This window comes from Eulemur rufifrons, chromosome 3, assembly GCF_041146395.1.
Source record: "Eulemur rufifrons isolate Redbay chromosome 3, OSU_ERuf_1, whole genome shotgun sequence".
NCBI lineage: Eukaryota > Metazoa > Chordata > Mammalia > Primates > Lemuridae > Eulemur > Eulemur rufifrons.
In genome coordinates this window covers 16797079-16814437 of record NC_090985.1, presented here as the reverse complement: position 1 = coordinate 16814437, position 17359 = coordinate 16797079, and the positions used below count along the sequence as shown (strand labels likewise).

The 17359-nt window shown below is 49.1% G+C and overlaps 2 protein-coding genes across 2 annotated transcripts in view; both read left to right on the top strand.

The window, feature by feature from the left end:
- Positions 1-17359, top strand: part of ADAMTS17 (ADAM metallopeptidase with thrombospondin type 1 motif 17) — a 278659-nt gene that overhangs the window by 106297 nt on the left and 155003 nt on the right. The window contains exon 8 of the mRNA XM_069465782.1: positions 3947-4052. Within this exon, the coding sequence (XP_069321883.1) occupies positions 3947-4052 (106 nt within the window). The remainder of the gene's footprint in view (positions 1-3946; positions 4053-17359) is intronic.
- LYSMD4 (LysM domain containing 4) overlaps positions 3553-17359 on the top strand; it is a 234995-nt gene continuing 221188 nt past the window's right edge. Inside the window, exon 1 of the mRNA XM_069465787.1 lies at positions 3553-3559. The gene's annotated coding sequence lies outside the window, so the exon portion shown is untranslated. The remainder of the gene's footprint in view (positions 3560-17359) is intronic.

Below are 17359 nucleotides of genomic sequence, written 5' to 3'. Positions count from 1 at the left end.
TTGCTTCCCGAATCTGTGCCGAGGTGGAGCAAGCCGCTGTTCAGGTTGGGATATAAGCACACACTTGGTTATGTGTTTGCTGACTGTCAACTTCCTGCATCATCTGCTGCCTGAAGGGCTGTGTACTCGGAGTTAAAATCCAGAGGGTGGTTTTGGTTTTTTGGTCTCCCACCTCTGCCTCTGCTCTAGATGGATAAATTACATGTAATCAACAATTTTAATTTTCATAGCCACATGCATATTAATTGTATTCAGTTTAAACAAACAAAAAACAAAGCCAAAAATTAAAAAGATCTCTAATTCCCTCACCATGTCCTTGAGGGTCACCGCTGTTAATATTGTGCATATCCCTCAGGTCTTTTTATCTTTAGACTCAAAAACATGTAGACCCAAACCTGTGAAACCTTCACGCCATTCCACAAACATCTCCATATGCACATGCATTAGGATTTATGAAAATCCTCTAAATCCCCAAAGTTTGTTCATTGTTTTTGGTTACCAAAGCTTTGGTGAGGGAGGCCAGGGTTTGCCTCAAGGAACATAGGGTGGGAGGCAGAGAGCCCTGCATTTGCATCCTAGTTTGGGTGCTGATTAGCCATAAAACTGGTTACTGGGCCTCTGTTTCCCCATCTGTAAAATGGGGCCATTAACACCTGCCAGGTAAGGGAAGGCTGAGCGTGAGAGCACTGGTGCCCGTGGAGCGGCACAACTAATAAATGCCAGTTGCCTTTCTGCTTCCCTTTGTTCCAAGGAGCTGTGCAAACATGTGGCATTGATGTGGTCTTTTGAATTTTTAAGTAAGTTCTATGATTTGTGGAGAATGTTAAATCACGGAAGGCTGAAACCACTGAAAGCACCACTGTAGGATCTGAGAAGCCCTCGCTTCAGTGCGAGGCAATTCCACGTACGCAGGAAGGGCTGGTTCCTCAGCATCAGCACTGCAGTTAGCAGAACTGTGTCATAGGCTTCATTTTTTAAATAAATCAATACAGAGAAACTGGTTTTCCCTCATTTCTTGACAAGCGCCAACACGGGGATCTGCTGGGTTTTTCCAGGTTGGCGCCTTCTGCAGCCTGAGGTGGTATCTCTGGGTCTCCGGGGCCCCCTCTTCCCTAGACTGAAGTTTCTTTCTAGAAACACGGAATAGTGGTGGGCTTTGTTTTCTGCCAAAGCCGGATGGCTTAATTACTGTTTACTCCCCAAGCCACCCCCTCCCCGCAGCTCTTACTTTTACAACAACCTGGGATTTTCTCCAGACTTTGTTTTGTGCATTCTAAGCATTTCCACGCCGTCCCTCATAAACTCACACTGCGCTTGTGCTCTGCTATCAGGAGCTATTTTCTTTTATGTGTTTTCCTTGCTCGGTTTTATGACCAAGCTGGTCACGATTGGAATAAATCGTTAAAAGCATTAGAATCATTAGACCTTAATCCGCCTTTGTGAGAGAGCATTTCTTGTAAATAACTGATTCTTTGTTTTCTAATTAAAAAAAAAATCATCTGCGCCTTGGAAAAATTAAAATGCAGTTACTGGAAAAGGTCTTTGCTTCGCTGTTGCCCTAGTGTTGCGTGCTGCCTAATTAGAATGAGAAGTCGGGGCTGCCCGCTCGGTGCACAGCGCGGCTGAGGCCAGGGGAGGTGTTCCTGTGGCATTTAAGGTCTGCTGGTTCAGCAGCGGAGCCCACAGCCGGCGTGCTAGGGACAGCAAGCTCAGCACATCTGGCCTTTTTATGCCTCCCTGCCCCCTCACCAGGCGACTTCTCCAGGCGTGCACATCTGATTGTTTCTAATTGATTCGTTGACCCAGAGAGACTGCCGCCAGGGCCGGGCAGGCACTGCTGGGTGCGTGTCTGAGCGCTAGGTGTGCATGCCATCGGGGCTGTCAGCAGCATTCCGCCTACCTACTGGCGGACTTTTAGCAGCAACCCGCTGAGCATTTTTAAACAAAACCAGAATAATGACCTTGAAGGCACTGAGAAGCCAAATCTCACCCTTTCTGGTTGTCGTGTTGTTCTAATAGTCTGCATTGCTGAATTATGATGTCTATGTGCCAAAAAAGCATCTTGAGGCCAAATAACATTTCTTTTTTTAAAAAACTTTTTAACCTTGGCCAAGCAGTTTACATGTTTCCAAATAAAAATAGAGCCATGATGTGGTACCCGGGCTCAGTGTGCGGAATGTGAGCCCAGAGCCGTGTCTGTCTGCAGAGCGAGGCCCCAGAGCGTCCTCTGCGCCTCGTGGAGAGGACCGGGAGGGAGTGCCCTGTGTGGCTGAGCTCTGTGCCAGTTCGATTTTGATGTCAGCAGAGAGGATGTTGGTTCAGCTCTTCGGGAACAGGAAGGGAGGGGCCCTTTAAATGAAATAGTTTCCCCTGCCCGGTTATCCTCTGCCCTTTGCCAATTCCTTCCCTTCCAAGACACCTTGTGCAAGTGGGTAGAGGAAGCCCTTGGGACAGAGCAGTGAGCCGCTTGGTGGGTGGACAGTGCCTGGGGTGGAGAGCAGGTGCCCCTCCCTTGGGTGGCCACAGCACATCCCAGGACACGGTGCTGCTGTGCCGGAGTCCAGGGGGGCTTACCCTCCATCCACCTGTTGCCAGCCACTGCTGCATGGCACTGTGCTGCAGAGCCACTGCCCTCGCCACATCCAGTGTGACCTCACAGTGCAGGGAGCACCAAGCCTCTTTCTCCAGGCACCCTGCATCCCCATCTGCTCTCAAAGGGTCATGTCGAGGAGCTGTCCTCAGAGGGGTCAGATGCCAATGGGAGGGCAGATGGCAGGTTTCCTAGCGGGCCATGCTGAGATAAGCCCTGAGGGGCCTGGGTGGTGAGGGATGTCTATTGGGTGCAGGGAGAGCACAAGCGTGGAGAGCAGTGGGGAGCCCTGGAGAGTCAGCCTCCAGAGGTGTGGCCAGTGGGGGCTCACCCTCCGCACCCCTGCTAAGACTGACTGCCCGGCACTCCCCAGATGGCCAGTTGTCCAAGGCTCCTGGGTCATCCACACACATCCCTCTGCCAGAAGAGCCTCTGTCCCCACGGAGAACTCCCATCCCTCCTCCAGCAGCTGGCCACCCGTCCCCACCAGCAACTCCTGTCCTCCAGTGTGCAGCCTGTTGCTCACACCACTGCCCGTGCCACCTTCCTCCTGGTGTGTGCCGGTTCGGTTTTCCCGTCTTAGGGTGACGTCCTTAGGTACAAGCACCTGTATGCTGAGATGAGGCGGTCGGCCCTCAGGCTCGTCCTTGCTGATGACTTCAAGGCTCTGGTACTCCCAGCACGACTGTACCCCCTCTGAGTCCGCATTGTGCTCTCTTTTTCAAGGACTCCTAGCGCATTTTTCTGAACATGCTGCACACCTGTTTTCTGTACGCTCCAGCACAGATCCAAGCTCATGCCCTGAGAGGGTGAGGCAAAAGGGGCCCATGGTGCAAAATTTAAGGAGGCACTCTCTCGCAGGGGCGTGCAAATGCAGGGGCAACTCCTGGGAGGGAGAGCCTCCTTAAACTTTGCACGCTGGACACCTGTCCTGGCTGGCCTCACGTGGTCCCAGCCCTGGGTGCTGAAGTTGGACAGATCGGGTGTAGGATCCAAGCACTGGGTGCCAATCCAGGTGACTCTGGGAGTTTCCTTTCCTCTCTGAACCTCAGTTTGCCTCATCCTGGGTAATGAGGATAACATTGGATGATGTGTATAAACTGCTCAGCATACCACCTGGCACATATTAAATGCTTGGTAGACGTTTGTGGCTATGGTTGTGATTGGGTGAACACAAGAGCATCATACACAAACCCATCCCACGTGAGTCCCAGACTGACAGGTCCAGTCCCGGGGTCAGCGGTGTCCCAGTTTGCCCCTTCCTTGACTGTACGTGATGTTAACCATGCGGACTTGCCCAGTGACGTCAGGGCCTCCTGCGTTCTCAAGAGAATGTGTTTTGTGTCTCTGCTGCAGGAATTGCTTACTTAGGAGGTGTGTGCAGTGCTAAGAGGAAGTGTGTGCTCGCCGAAGACAATGGTCTCAACTTGGCCTTTACCATCGCTCATGAACTGGGCCACAAGTAAGTATCAGACCCTGTGTCGTTCTGCTCCTTTAAATTCCTTTTTGAATGCACATTTTTTTGCTTGAAGTCTGTGAGTTCTAAAACAATGCTGCTCTATGCCTTTGCTGCCAGCACAATGAAGGACTCAGGTCGGTGAGCCAGGGTCGCAGCCTTGCAGGGAACTGGCGAGACTGCCGAGCAGCCTGGCTTGGAGAGCAGAAATGTTAATTTGATGTTCATGTCTGTTCTTAAAGCCAATACAGTAAAGGGAAGAGGCTTTTCTCCGAGTGTCTTATTTAGTTGTATTTCCTTTCCCGAATCAGTAGGATCTCTGATTCACTCTAAGTTTATCATTCCAATAATGGGACTTATCTTTATACTGTTGACTTTCTCTTTTCAGCCAGTTCCAAACAAAGTCCAATTTTTGGAATGTAGAATTCAGTGTCTTAGTTTTACACAGCAAACAGCTACGTAGCCTTTGCACATGGAAATTCTTCCCTTTAGAATGAAATAATCATAGAACCTTAGAGCCCACAGATGCCTCAGGGAGAATCTATGTCAACCTCCTCATTTTTTTCAGATGAGGAAACAGAGGGTCAGAGGGGTTGAGTGGTTGGCCCAAGGTTGCAGTCACCTGTAGGAAGCCTCGGGTGGCAGAAGGCCAGCTGGCTCTGAAACTGTGGGCCGAGGGTTTGCTCTTTATCCTGGAGTATGTGTGTGTTTTATATTTCTCTGAAGAAAAAATGGTAATGTGACTGCTAAGAACTTCAAAAAACGTTAAATCGAGGAGGCCAGAGCATGCAAAACAGTGGGGAAATTTATACTGTATTGAATAGAACATAATTAAATGGATATCTCATTCTTGGGGAGAAAAATTATTGTAAAGGTTTTCTAATGACCCAGTAGTGCTAGGCAGTAAGACGTCTGGGGCCTTCAGTGTTAACTTGAGCTTTTGCAAGAGTAAGGATAATGTATAAGGAGTATAAAAGCAGTTGTTTTCTTCTAGTATTTTCCATATCTGTGGCTTTACTTTTTGTTTTGTTTATCTGGTCTCATTTTAATTTTTTCCACTCCTTGAGACGGGTTTGGTATTTGGCGTTTCTGTAGCTGTGAGATATCATGATGTGGGTACAGAGAAATAATGTTATGTTTATTTCCTGGGCTTAAAGAGGAAATCACATGTTATTGACCCAGGGCTTGGTGAAACAAAATGAGCAATTGCCTCTAAGCACACAGTTATTTCATCTTGATACTATTTTTGAAATATTGGTGACAACACTTTGCTAATACTATTTTAAAAATTAAGTGCAATCAAATTTGTCTTAACACCTCTGAGTTGTTAAGAACCTGTACCCAAGAAGGATTTGCTGGGGGGGGGCGGGGAAAGCATAAATCAAAATGGATTTTGCAAACATCTTCCCACCTTCAAAGGGCCAACTAGCCCATCAGAGTACCTAGGAAGCAACTGCCCAATGGTTGCAAGGACACAGAGCTGTCGTAGTATTGACCAACATGAAGGTGGTTATGGACCTTTGAATAGTCAATTTAAATAAGATGATTCGAGCTACCATTACATCAACTGCAATATCCCATAGCAGCATCCAAGAGCATGGCATGTGCCAGAGTGCTGTTTGCACACACATGTGGACACACACATGCTGCATGGAGGTTTTTTTCTCTGCAGACATTAAGAACACAGAAAGCCATTTTCTCCCTGAAGACCTGTTCGATTGTGCTGCATCAAACACTAGCTTCTTAGCACACGAGGTCTGCAAAGATGAATGGTTAGATTCAGTCATACTCCAGTGCCCTTCAGCTACAGTCTGTTTAGAATTTCTTGGAGGACTCTTTATAGCTTGCTATTGAACTCTAATTACCTACAAAAACAAACACCTTATTGTTAATCAAAGCCAATAAATCCTGCTAGCATTTGGCCCTCCCCCTTGTTGGGTGATTAGGTTTTCCCAGGGAAGTCTGTTGTCTCTAATTATTTGCAAGTGTTGGGAAGTGGATTACTCAAGGATGAAGCCATAGGACCCTCTGGTCACTGGGCTCAGAGCAGGGGCCAGGCTGTATGGGCTGCTTGAAAAGACTAAGACCAACCTGCACTCTGAGCAAAGCCACTGGCCGAACTGTGTCACAGGTACTAAACCTGAAAGCCCTTCCATATTTTGGAATAGAGTGGAGCAGTTTACCTCCATGTTCTTTAGCATATGTTGAGAAAGTCCCCAAGTGGCTCACCTGCCAGCCCCTTACCACTGGATACTGATAAAGTGAAACATCCCTCTGAAGGATGGGTATATGCGTATGTGAGCAGCTACCCTTAGATCTGAATGTCAGGAGAAAAATTCCCTTCCTGTATGAGTGCAATTCCATTTATCAAACAATGAGTTGTATAAATTAACATGATTTTGTTTCTGCTCTGGCTGTCAGAAAATACAAAGCTAAATTTAGGGCTCATTTTCAGCAATTAACTCCTCTGCATCCTGGAATTGTACTTCCCTCCCTCTTCTCTTCCTAGTGTCTCTTTATATGCATAGTTCTATTTCAAACAGTTCAAACATAATTTGTTTTTTTAATTTCAAAATATTATGGGGGTACAAATGTTTTTGGTTACATGGATGATTTTTGTAATGCTTGAGTCCTGGCTATAGGTGTGCCCGTCACCCAAATCATGTTCATTGTACCCATTAGGTAGGTTTTTGCCCCTCCTCTCTTCCTCCCACCCCCCTGGTGGATTTCCACTGAGTTTTACTACCCTCTGTGCACATGTGTGCTCATGAGTTAGTTCCAATTTAATAGCGAGTACGTGTGGTGTTTGTTTTTCTATTCTTGAGATGCTTCACTTAGGAGAATGGCCTCCAGTTCCATCCAGATTGTTGCAAAAGGTATTAATAATTTGTCTTTTTTTATGGCTGAGAAGTACTCCATGGTATACATATATCATACTTTATTAATCCACTCATGAATTGATGGGCACTGGGTTGATTCCACATCTTTGCAGTTGTGAATTTTGCTGCCATAAACATTCGATACAGGTATCTTTTTAATGAAAAGTCTTCTTTTCCTTTGGGTAAATATCCAATAGTGGGATTGCTAGATCGAATGGTAGGTCTGTTTTTGGTTCTTTGAGGAATTTCTGTACTGTTTGTCACAGGGGTTGTACTAATTTGCAGTCCCACCAACAATGAATAAGTGTTCCTTTCTCCCTGCACCCACACCAGCATCTATTGTGTTTTGGACTTTTTAATAAAAGCCATTGTGACTGGGGTGAGGTGATATCTCATTGTGGTTTTAATTTGCATTTCTCTGATGATTACTGATGTTGAACATTTTTTCATATGTTTATTGGCCATTTGTCTTTCGTCTTTTGAGAAGCTTTTATTCATGTCTTTGCCCACTCTTTAATAGGGTTGTCTGTTCATTTCTTACTTATTTGTTTGAGTTCTTTGTAAATTCTGGATATTAGCCCTTTATTGGATGTATAGCTTGTGAATATTTTCTCCCATTCTGTGGGCTGTCTATTTGCTCTGTTGATTGTTTCCTTAGCTGTGCAGAAGCTTTTTAGTTTAATCAAATTCCATTTATTAATTTTCATCGTTGCCATGATTGCCATTGGGGCCATAGTCATAAATTCTTTGCCTAAGCCAATATCTAAAAGATTTTTTCCTACATTTTCCTTTAGAATTTTTATGGTTTTAACCTTAGATTTAAATCTTTTATCCATAGTAAATTAATTTTTGTGAGAAGTAGGGGTCCTGTTTCATTCTTCTACATCCAGTTATCTAATTTTCCCAGCACCATTTATTGAATAGCATTTCTTTTCCCCAGTGTACATTGTTTTCTGCTTTGTCAAAGATCAGTTGGTTGTAGGTAGATGGTTTTATATCTGGGTTCTCTGTTCTGTTCCATTGGTCTATGTCTCTATTTTTGTACCAATACTGTTTTGTACCACACTGTTTTGGTTACTGCAGCCTTGTAGTATAGTCAAATATAATAATTTACTTGGTATTGTAAATTGTCTCCAATCCAGTTTGCAATCAAACATGTCATACAGTACAAATTAAATTAAAATTTCTTGGCATGGTAATATCAGTAATGCTGCTTTGGCCATGAATTCATAATGTACTGATGATAGTTAAGTCAAATCAGATCTCTCATTTATTGAACACCTGCTATGTTCAGGGTACTGTGTTAGATGTTGTGCATTCATTGTGCTACTGAATCAGTCCTATGAGGTAGGTGTTTAGTTTTTACTTTGTAGGTTAGGAAACTAGTATTGCTTTAAAAAAAACTTACAGTTTCTATTTAACGTGATTTGGGATCATGTATATGATAATACATGCACACAATAAGTCCATTAATCTAAGGGTCCAAATTACCAGAGATAAATAATTAAAAAGAATTTGTTGTACAATCAAAAACCAACACTCCTTCAGTTTAAGGGAAGCAAATGCCATGGTATAGCTACTGCTAGCTTGCCAAAGAGAGTGACCAGGCCATTGGGAGGGGTTTCCCTAGGAAGCTTGCGTACCATAGATGAGATTGGCAGCATTCTGATGCTTTGCCCTGGGAGTAGGCTGGGAGAGACTCCCAGCCCTGCTGTAGTCAGGAGCTGGAGGGTTTGCGAACAGCAGTGTGGGTGGGGGCCAGAACCTGGGAGTGCTGCTCTGTGTTGCTGTCCTGAGGATGGGTTGGCTCTGATCAGCAGCCTCACTGACAACAGCCTCAGGGTGTTTAAATGAGCATCCATCCCCTTGGTTGCCTTCTCACCCATGAAAGACTGTTCTGGTAGGCAGCTGCGTGTTTCTGTTTAGTTCTCCTAGTGTATGGAAATGTTGGCAGTGTGAGTTGGAGAAGGGTAGCTGTCTGCCTGCCCCACATGATAGCTAGAGAAGCCTCCCGTGAGATGGGTAGGTTTTAGTCCGTGTCTCCTTTCACCGCCTTTCTTCCTGCAGTGACTGATAGAAAGCTCCTGAGCACGAGGAGAGGGCTGTGATGGGCCTCTTTCACTTCAGAGGGCTGCAGCTACCAACTGGGGTTTGTTAGGCTGGAGCTGATGCCTGGCGGGCAGTGCCTTGAGAGAAACAGGCCTGCCAGCTAACACCGCCCAGGTTTTTTCCCTCTAGAGACCCAGCCACGGTGTCTTGCGGTGGAAGTCAGCATCCAAGACGCACATCAATATTTGGTTTTTAAGAGAAGGAGGGAAAGCTGGAAGCAGGCATTTGTCTCGGACAGGCCATGCTTTTCAGGCTCAGCCCTGGCGGGTTCTGGGAGAAACTGTCTCCTAGAGAGGGGCTGAAGCTTAGGTCCGTGCTGACTGCCCATGAGGAAAAGCAAAAACAAATCCCCGATCAAGGAGGGAGTTGGCAGTGACCTTGGTATTGCATTAAAATGACTGGGTGTAATACATCTATTGGAATTTTAGAGTCTATCGTTGACTGTGATTTGGAAGTTCTTATGTAAAAGACAGTAAATGGCTCTGTGAAAGTTGGTGGAAATGCCTTTTCTTCTGAAGGAAGTGGGGTATAAGATGGCACAGTTAGGGGAGTCACGTGGCTGGTAGGAGCTCGCCCTAGCGCAGTTGGAGGCCAGGAGGGCAGAGAACCAAGTCTCCACTGGACATTTTGGGCCCAGGGGAGCCCAGAACCCTGTGCATGCAGCATGCTCCTCAGGTAAGGCAGCAAGTTCCTGGGAAATGTCTAAAGACAGGCCATCGTAGGTGTGGTGACAGGAGATAAGAGGGAGTCCCCTTGGTGCATAGTCTGCCACCCACCCAGGAAAAAACAACTTATCTTTATATAGAGAAACAAAAGGATTTCCCTTTGCAAAAAATAAATCTCTGCCTCTATTGAATTTAGGAGGCTCTGTTAGATACGCCTGAGCCAGAGCAGGGATACAGAAATGCCTGCCTCGAGAGCCGGTCCAAGCCACGAGAGCTCCCCAGCCCCGTGGACCTGTGGCAGGTCCTCCAGCAGGCACAGCGCCACGCCTGGGGTCAACATCTTGCAGCCTGTACTCAGGGTGGAGGTTCTCCTGACCCCTCCTGGGGTTCTACCTGGCATCCCTAAGCCCTTTCTTAAGTCAAAGAACTCTTCCCACTCCGGAGTTGACCTCTCCTCTGGTCGGCAGGCCCAGCCTGTGGCCTCAGAAGCACTGCCTCGATGGAAGCCTGGGAACTCAGGTTAGAAGACATCTAGCAGCGCCGCACGAGAGGGCACTAGAGCACTTAGAAAGCCAGTGGCCAAGCCTCGCCCTGGATCGATTGATCCACTTGCTCTAGGGGAGAAGGCTCAGGAAAGCTCTCTAGGAGATTCCCGTGCATCCCGGGTGGAGAAGCGCAGCAGATGCGACGTTGTAGGGTCTCGTCGTCTTTCTGGTGTCTTCCATCTTCTTGCTCCCCTCCCTTGCCCCACACCCCAGGCTTCCAGGCCTCCCTCAGTGTCGAGCCCCAGCCGTGCTGAAGATCCTCCTGCCTGCTCCACACCTCTGTCACCCCAAATCCTCTGTGTCGTGCCATGTTCAAACGCACACTCAGAGCCTGGCAATCCTGAAAGTCGCCACCATAGACAGGCTTAGACTCATCATCTCTCATCTGACACCTCCCCAGAGACCTTACTGAGGGTGCTCCACAAAGCATAAAGTGACCTGCTGCAGAGCAGTGCGAAGACTGGGCCGGGCAGAAACCTGGAAATGGAGGGGCCGGAAGCAGATGGAGGGGCCGGAAGCAGAGGCAGAGGGACAGCTGGGGCCCTCGGCAGTTCACCTGCCATAGTGGAGGCTCAAGATACTGAGTACCTGAAGGTGCCAGGGAGAGACACAGGGCTGTGGTTTTGAGTTACGGACGTGCTGCTGAGGAGCTGTGTTTGGCCACCTGGTAGTCATGTGTGCGCCTGCAGACACAAAACAATATATCTCGGCATGGTCACAACAATATGTGTGCACATATAGGTTTTCAGACCTTCATAGACAGCCCTGGCCCCCGGAGCTGTTCCCTCCACCCGTTTTGGAAGCACTGTCCTGACAGATATAGCTGGGAGGAGTGTGGAGGCACGAGCAGAGCCAGGAACTTGGTTGCCCTCTCAGAGGGCGGGTGGGATGCCACCGTGTGCCCTGATGTAACAAGGGGACCGATGGCCCTGGGCAAGTCATGTGTGAAGTTTGGTTTTCTCCCACCAGTCAAAATCGGATCCAGTCACTCTGGATTCTTCCAGCCAGATGTGACAGTGTGCAAAGGTGAGTTCAGGACAGTTCACGTTGGGAAGGATGTCACGTTGACGGAGGACACGCTTGCCTGGTCTGTAGCTCAGGGCATGAAGGAATCCGATCCCTGAGCAGTGTGGCCCATGGGCAGTGGGGGGACACGTGCCTGGGGAGCTGTGGGGAGCAGAGGGAAGGGGAGGAGAGAGCCATGCTGGGGGAAATGTTCTCACAACCAGAGTTGACATAGCTCAAGCAAAAAGGAATCATCTCTATCCCAGAACAGGAAGGAAAGCAAGCCATTATCCAGATGTCTGAAACACGGACGTGCCTGGTCTGTGATTTGTATCAAGAATGAGCTGGTCGGTGTGGTGCCCGAGGGACACAGAGTGGCCACAGGACAGATCTGGGCAGGCGGCAGCCCACCAGCAGACAGCTGTGGGGGGCTGCTCTTGCCCGAGTGTCTGGCCTGGGTGCCCTGCCCGTAGGCACGGCGCAGATGGCAGATGGGCTGGCCTTAGGAGGACGGTACCGCGGAGAGAGAATTTCTGGGAATGTCATAACTGTATAGGAATCCGGGGGTGGGGCAGGGACCGTGCTTTTGTTCTGGTTAGAGTTAGGGCACTTGTATTCACAGAGGGGTTGGCCTTCCTCGAGGACCAGAAAAGGGGGTACCTTTCCCCAGGAAAGGGTCGGGCTCTAGAGAGGGTTCTGGACAGGTTCCTGCCTGGCTCCCTGGGCTTCATCCTCAGTTTCCACTCAGCTCCCACGCCCTCGGCAGCCTTCCTGTCCCCACTGCAGGGTAATTGGTGGCACTAGCGGCATTCAAGGGCTCTCAGGTTTCCCTGGGGGAGGCTTGGAGTGGTTCCTGAGTGATTTCCTCTGCGCCTGGCTCCTCCATCAAAGTCAGCGCGAGAGCGTCCGCTGGGCGCGGCTGTCTGTCCCAAATTCCAGCATTGTACAAAACATGCGGGCCTCGTTTCCTTTCATTTATGTGTTTAGCTATCTTTTGCATTTTGCTGCTGAGAGCTGCAGGGTTTTTCATGTTACTGGACGGGACGTGAACCTCCTGGCACCTTGGCTGAGAGGAAGACTGACTTTGGAGGATCCGCAGGGCGCTCTGTGCAGCCTCTCCCACCCCTGCCCACATTGCCTGCTTTTCTGCTTTCTCCCACGTGAACAAAAATAGAATTTCCTTGTGGCCCTTCCCCGACGGTGGGGGATTTTGAATTGGAGGTGCTGTGGCAGCGGTGACCAGATCAGCAAGAGTCGTCCGTGACCATTAGCCTGTTCAGACGGCAGCGATGTCTCATTATCCGGCCTCCACGGAAGCTGCAGCGAAATGACAGCGCTTCCCTTTGCAGTCGTGTCACTGACGTGGGGTCACATGTGAGGAGAGAACATTTCTTCAGTTGTCTGGAAAACCCAGAGCCTCTGTCCTTACGAGGACCTCGGCCACAGCCTTCCCAAGTCTAACTAGGCCAGGCCTGACACCCGGCTCAGAGAGAGGAGCACGAACGAGTGGAACGCCATGAAAAGCTCGTCAGCACACGGGCAGATGTGGTCCCACCTGTATTCTGAGCGACGTGTCCCAACAGCCATTGGCTGGACGTTATCGCCGAGATGACAAACCCAGCCATGGCGGGGCTTCCTCTGCCCCCAGAATTTCATTTCTGTGACAAGGAAGGTTATAAAAGCCGTGTAGTCTTTGTCTCTACCCCAGGAATTCTTTGTGTTCAATTACCGGGTGAATTGCCTTGCCTGAAATGATGTCGTCCGGGATGATGTTCGGTGAGACAGAAGAAAAGTTGAATTTGGCTGAAGAATCAGATCCCGAAATCCCCTCAGAACTTCCTTCTGTTACAGGCTCTTCCAGGGATCAGATGAGATCCAGTTTTCTCGTACTGTTGCCAGAGTTTCTGGCAGCATCAAGCTAAGTGGCTTTTCTTATGGTTCTTGGAGCTGGAAGGGACATCCAGAGTCATCTTGGTGTCATTTTGCAGATTGTGAGTCACCTCCCATCCCACTGCTCTGAGGGGCCAGTGGAGACTCAGACCAGAGCATCAGGCGGCAGCGCGGCGCCCTTTCCACACGTGAGCAGAGCCCGGGCCGTGGACGAGGAGCTCCCTTCACGTGGCTCTCCTGGTAGCTGGACTCGCCTTTACTGAGAAAGACACCTTCAGGCCACACGGCCAGGGTTTCCTAAGTACCGGGGGAGGTGGCAGGAGTGTGGTCTGACGCAGATTTCCCTACGGAGGCAATGCCCCTGCTCTCCCAGGTGTTTGGTTTCATGCCTTAAATTCTTGTCCATCCTCTGCCCACTGCTGATGCACAGGTTGGAACCAAGTACCTGAGGACACCTGCAGGTTCTCTCAGACCCGGGAGACCTTGCCACCAGGCTGGTCATTGGCACATTCTGGGAAAGGCCCTCCTCATCCTCGTCTACTCAAGGACACAGAGGACACACTCTCACCTTGCATGTGAGTGGTGGTTTTGCCAGATGGCAGTGGCAGAAGGGGCCAGCAGAAGTGCTCCAGGGGTCTGGGAGAGCCACGGAGCCATGCACTTTGTGCTGACGTCAGAGCAGAACACGGTGTGGCAGTTGTCAGGGGCTGGCGTGAGGATCTGGGAATGCCCTTTCTTGGAAAAAATGTATTAATAAATAAGTAGATGGGCAGAGAATGAAGGAGGTTATGATTTCCTTAGCAAGTCACTGGACACGTGGAAAGACGTCATCTTGTTAAGCACAGCCATGCTTCTATGACATGGGCCTGTGTCCTGTGAGCCTCAGTGACTCACCAGCTCACGAGTGCCATCAGGGACCAGGAGAGGGTGACAGAAAGCAGGTTGGTCAGTTTCAAACTGATCAGGGGGAAAGTCTTAGGGTTACCAAGGTCCCTGGTGGTGCTGCTGCTGCTGCTGCTGAGAGGCGAGGCAGGCAGCTGCTGGGCGGAACGGGGCCCTGCAGTGCCAGGTCAGGTCACCTCAGGGGTCTGCATCTGCGCCCACACTTTGGCCACGGCTTCCCCAGCTCACATCCAGGTGGACTATTAAAGAGGAGGGCTGAGCAGAGACACAGCAGTGGTCTTAGGAGTCACTTGGTAACAGTATCTCCACACCGAAGACGTGGCAGACCCAGCAGGACCCCCACCATGGGGCAGCTTCAGATGCACTGAGGACCAAATAATGAGACCCCTGCTTCTCACCCAAAGTTACATGCAGGTTGGTTTCTGTTCAGAGGAGCCCTTAGTGACATTATTCCTTCCAGACAGAAGCATGTGCTGCTCTGGTAAATGATGCCTAATGAGCCCACAGTTGGCCGTGTTGGTGGCTTTGCAGTGGGGGAGCACCTGGATTAATTAAGGGCCTGTTCATCTTTGTGGCACGTGCTCTGTGATCACTCAGGGGTGTCAGAAACTGCACCCAGCAGCAGGAAGGAGGGATGCTCTAAAGAGAAAGGCAGTGAACCTTTTCTGCCAGCTGCCTGGTCTACATAGATCTTGGCTTACTCAGCAGTGCAAGCTCCCAAATCGCCACCGCCCCATCCACATGTCACTCCCAGCTGAACTGTCGTTCTCACTTAACAGTTATCACCTAAAACTCTCATATCCTATGCCCAGTTGAGAATCTGGCAAGGAAGAGTGAGGATGCCATGTTTGTGCTGCAGAGTGGAGAAACACCCTCAAACTTCCTCTGGTGCCTTGCTCTGCCCTGTCGCCTGAGACCAGCAGCCTCGGGTCACCTGGGAGCCTGTGGAAATGCAGGAACTCGGGCCCACCAGGGCGATTCGTGTGCATGTGGTGGTTTCAAACACGTGGTGAAAGCACATCGGAGAGGTGGCCCTTTCTGTCACCCTCCCCTCCTGCCATGCTCATTCCTTGCTATACGTGCGCTGCAGCTATGGGTACATACAACTTGGGGGAGTTGAAGGGAAAAGCTGCTTTTTTTAAAAGAAGCTTTTTTCTATGGGGGAGTTTTAAGGATCACTTTCTTTCCCTGGCTTTGGAATCTCTTCTCTGGTCCCTGATCTTCGCATTATTTACCAGCCATACAATGCCAGCAGGCCCCGAGGGGTCTTCAGCGGGCTTCCGGGTTTGAGGCTAGGTTTCCACCTGCTTCCTCTACAGCCTGGGTGTTGACAAGCTTGTTTGAGAACATGCTGGTCATCTGGAATTTGGGTTTCCCATGAAATGGGGGTCTTCTGTGTAGAAGTTGGAAGGAAACAGCAGGACTGTCTGAAGCCCTGAACAAAAATGTCAAACACTCCCTGAGAGTCCCCGAAGTGGTGGTCTTTGCCATGCACAGCCTGAGGCTGCGAAATGCTGGTGTTGCTACCTTGCCCCTTTCTGTTCTCTCATTCAGTTTTTATTTATGGTTCGGAGGCAGAAGCTGAAGTGTGAGCAATGGTGCTTTTCCTAGAGGGTGGCTTTTTCCCGTCCTTGCTGCCAGTGACCCGTGTGTGAAGGGTCAGCCCTGTGGCTGCCCCATTGGTGAGGTTATCTGTTGGTAAATGAGCCTCTTGGGTTGTCTTTTGGATCAGACACAAAAGGCATCATTTTCTCTTTCCACATTTGGCATAGTATTAATAGTACCCATGGTCTAGAAGACCCATGCAGCCCCCAGGTGCTGGGTGGAAAATTCTGGAATCTGGGGATTTTGAGTGAGCCCTGAACTCCAGGACCCTGGTCACTTCTTGCTGCAACATGCACTGAATCACGTGTCCAGAGAAGCTGTCTGCCTGGTGGGGACTGAGCCCGGGGACTGTTAGTCTTCCGTGGTCTTTGTTGTGCTTATAACAACTCCTACAAAGTGACTGTGAAATTCATTTCCTTGTGAGAAGCAGCTCAGGAGAGAAAGTGAAGAGGGTTGATACCAAAGTGGAAAGAAAGTTAAAGAACCTTTCAAAGTGATCATATTTTCAACCTTAGGAATTTGCCAAGGGTTGTAAAGATACCCCATTTGAATATAAAGGGCACCGTGGCAGATCCTGCCCTCTGTGATTTCATCCCTGGGCATGCTCATCATATCCTTGACAGTCCAGCCCGTGTCCCCTGGTTTTCATACACCCCGAGAATGTGCGATTTACCTGTGGGGGCTGAGGTCCGGGGTAACAGAGGAGGGGATGAGAGGTTAACCAGTTGCTTCATATGATTCCAGCTCTCTTGGCCCGAATTGAAAGAGCTTATCTGCAAATGGGAGTGCCAGGCCGTGCTGACGATTGTGGAGGAGCAGTGCAGGAAAGGCAGGGAGTGCTCAAGACTGAAAACAGGCCAGTGCCATCTTGCAAAAGGGAAGGGAAACAACTGGCACACGTTCCAGCATATAATATTGTTTGTAGGCAAGATTCCAGAATGGCTCATCAGACATAATTTTTGAGCTCTCAAAAACAAAAGAGGCAGTCCTAGAAGTCAGCCAAGGATTGTTCAGAGACAGGGAATGTAAATTTCACCCAGTTTTTCTGCAAAACTCTTATCACTCCTGGTGGGAAATATGGAAAACTGTGAGTTGCATACAGTTAAAGGAATTTGTAAGCGCTGGACAACCTTACCCAGTGGACGCTTGTTAGTAGAGAGATGTCTACCTGGGAGAGATGCTGCCTGCCTGCCACAGGACTCACCGGAATCACTGCTTGATTGAACATTTTAGTCGTGACCTGGCTGTGGAGATGGGTAGCATGCTCATCACACACTGGGATGGCACGGAGATGGGAGGGAGGAGGTTGTGCAAAAATTTGGAGTACCTGAAGTTCTTGACCACTTGGAAAAGTGGCCACACGCAGCAGTGCATGATTGCATCCCGTGTCCCCCCAATGCTATAATAGCAGTAGTATTTGCATGTTATAGCAAGGAAAATGAGGCCCAGGGACACCCATTGGTAAGTGGCAGAGCCAGGCTTCAGGCCTTTGTCAATGTTCACCATGTGACTTACAGCTATCCAGATGGCATTTAATGTGGATTTAGTCTCAGATCAACTAGATGGAATGTACGAGATGGTAGAAACGTAGCTTAATGGTGATGTGTTTAGACTCCAATCACTGCCAGCAAAACATGTCTGTCTCGACTTCCCTGTTGTATGCCACTGACAGACATTACTATTAATAATTGATCCCAGAACCCTTTTCCACT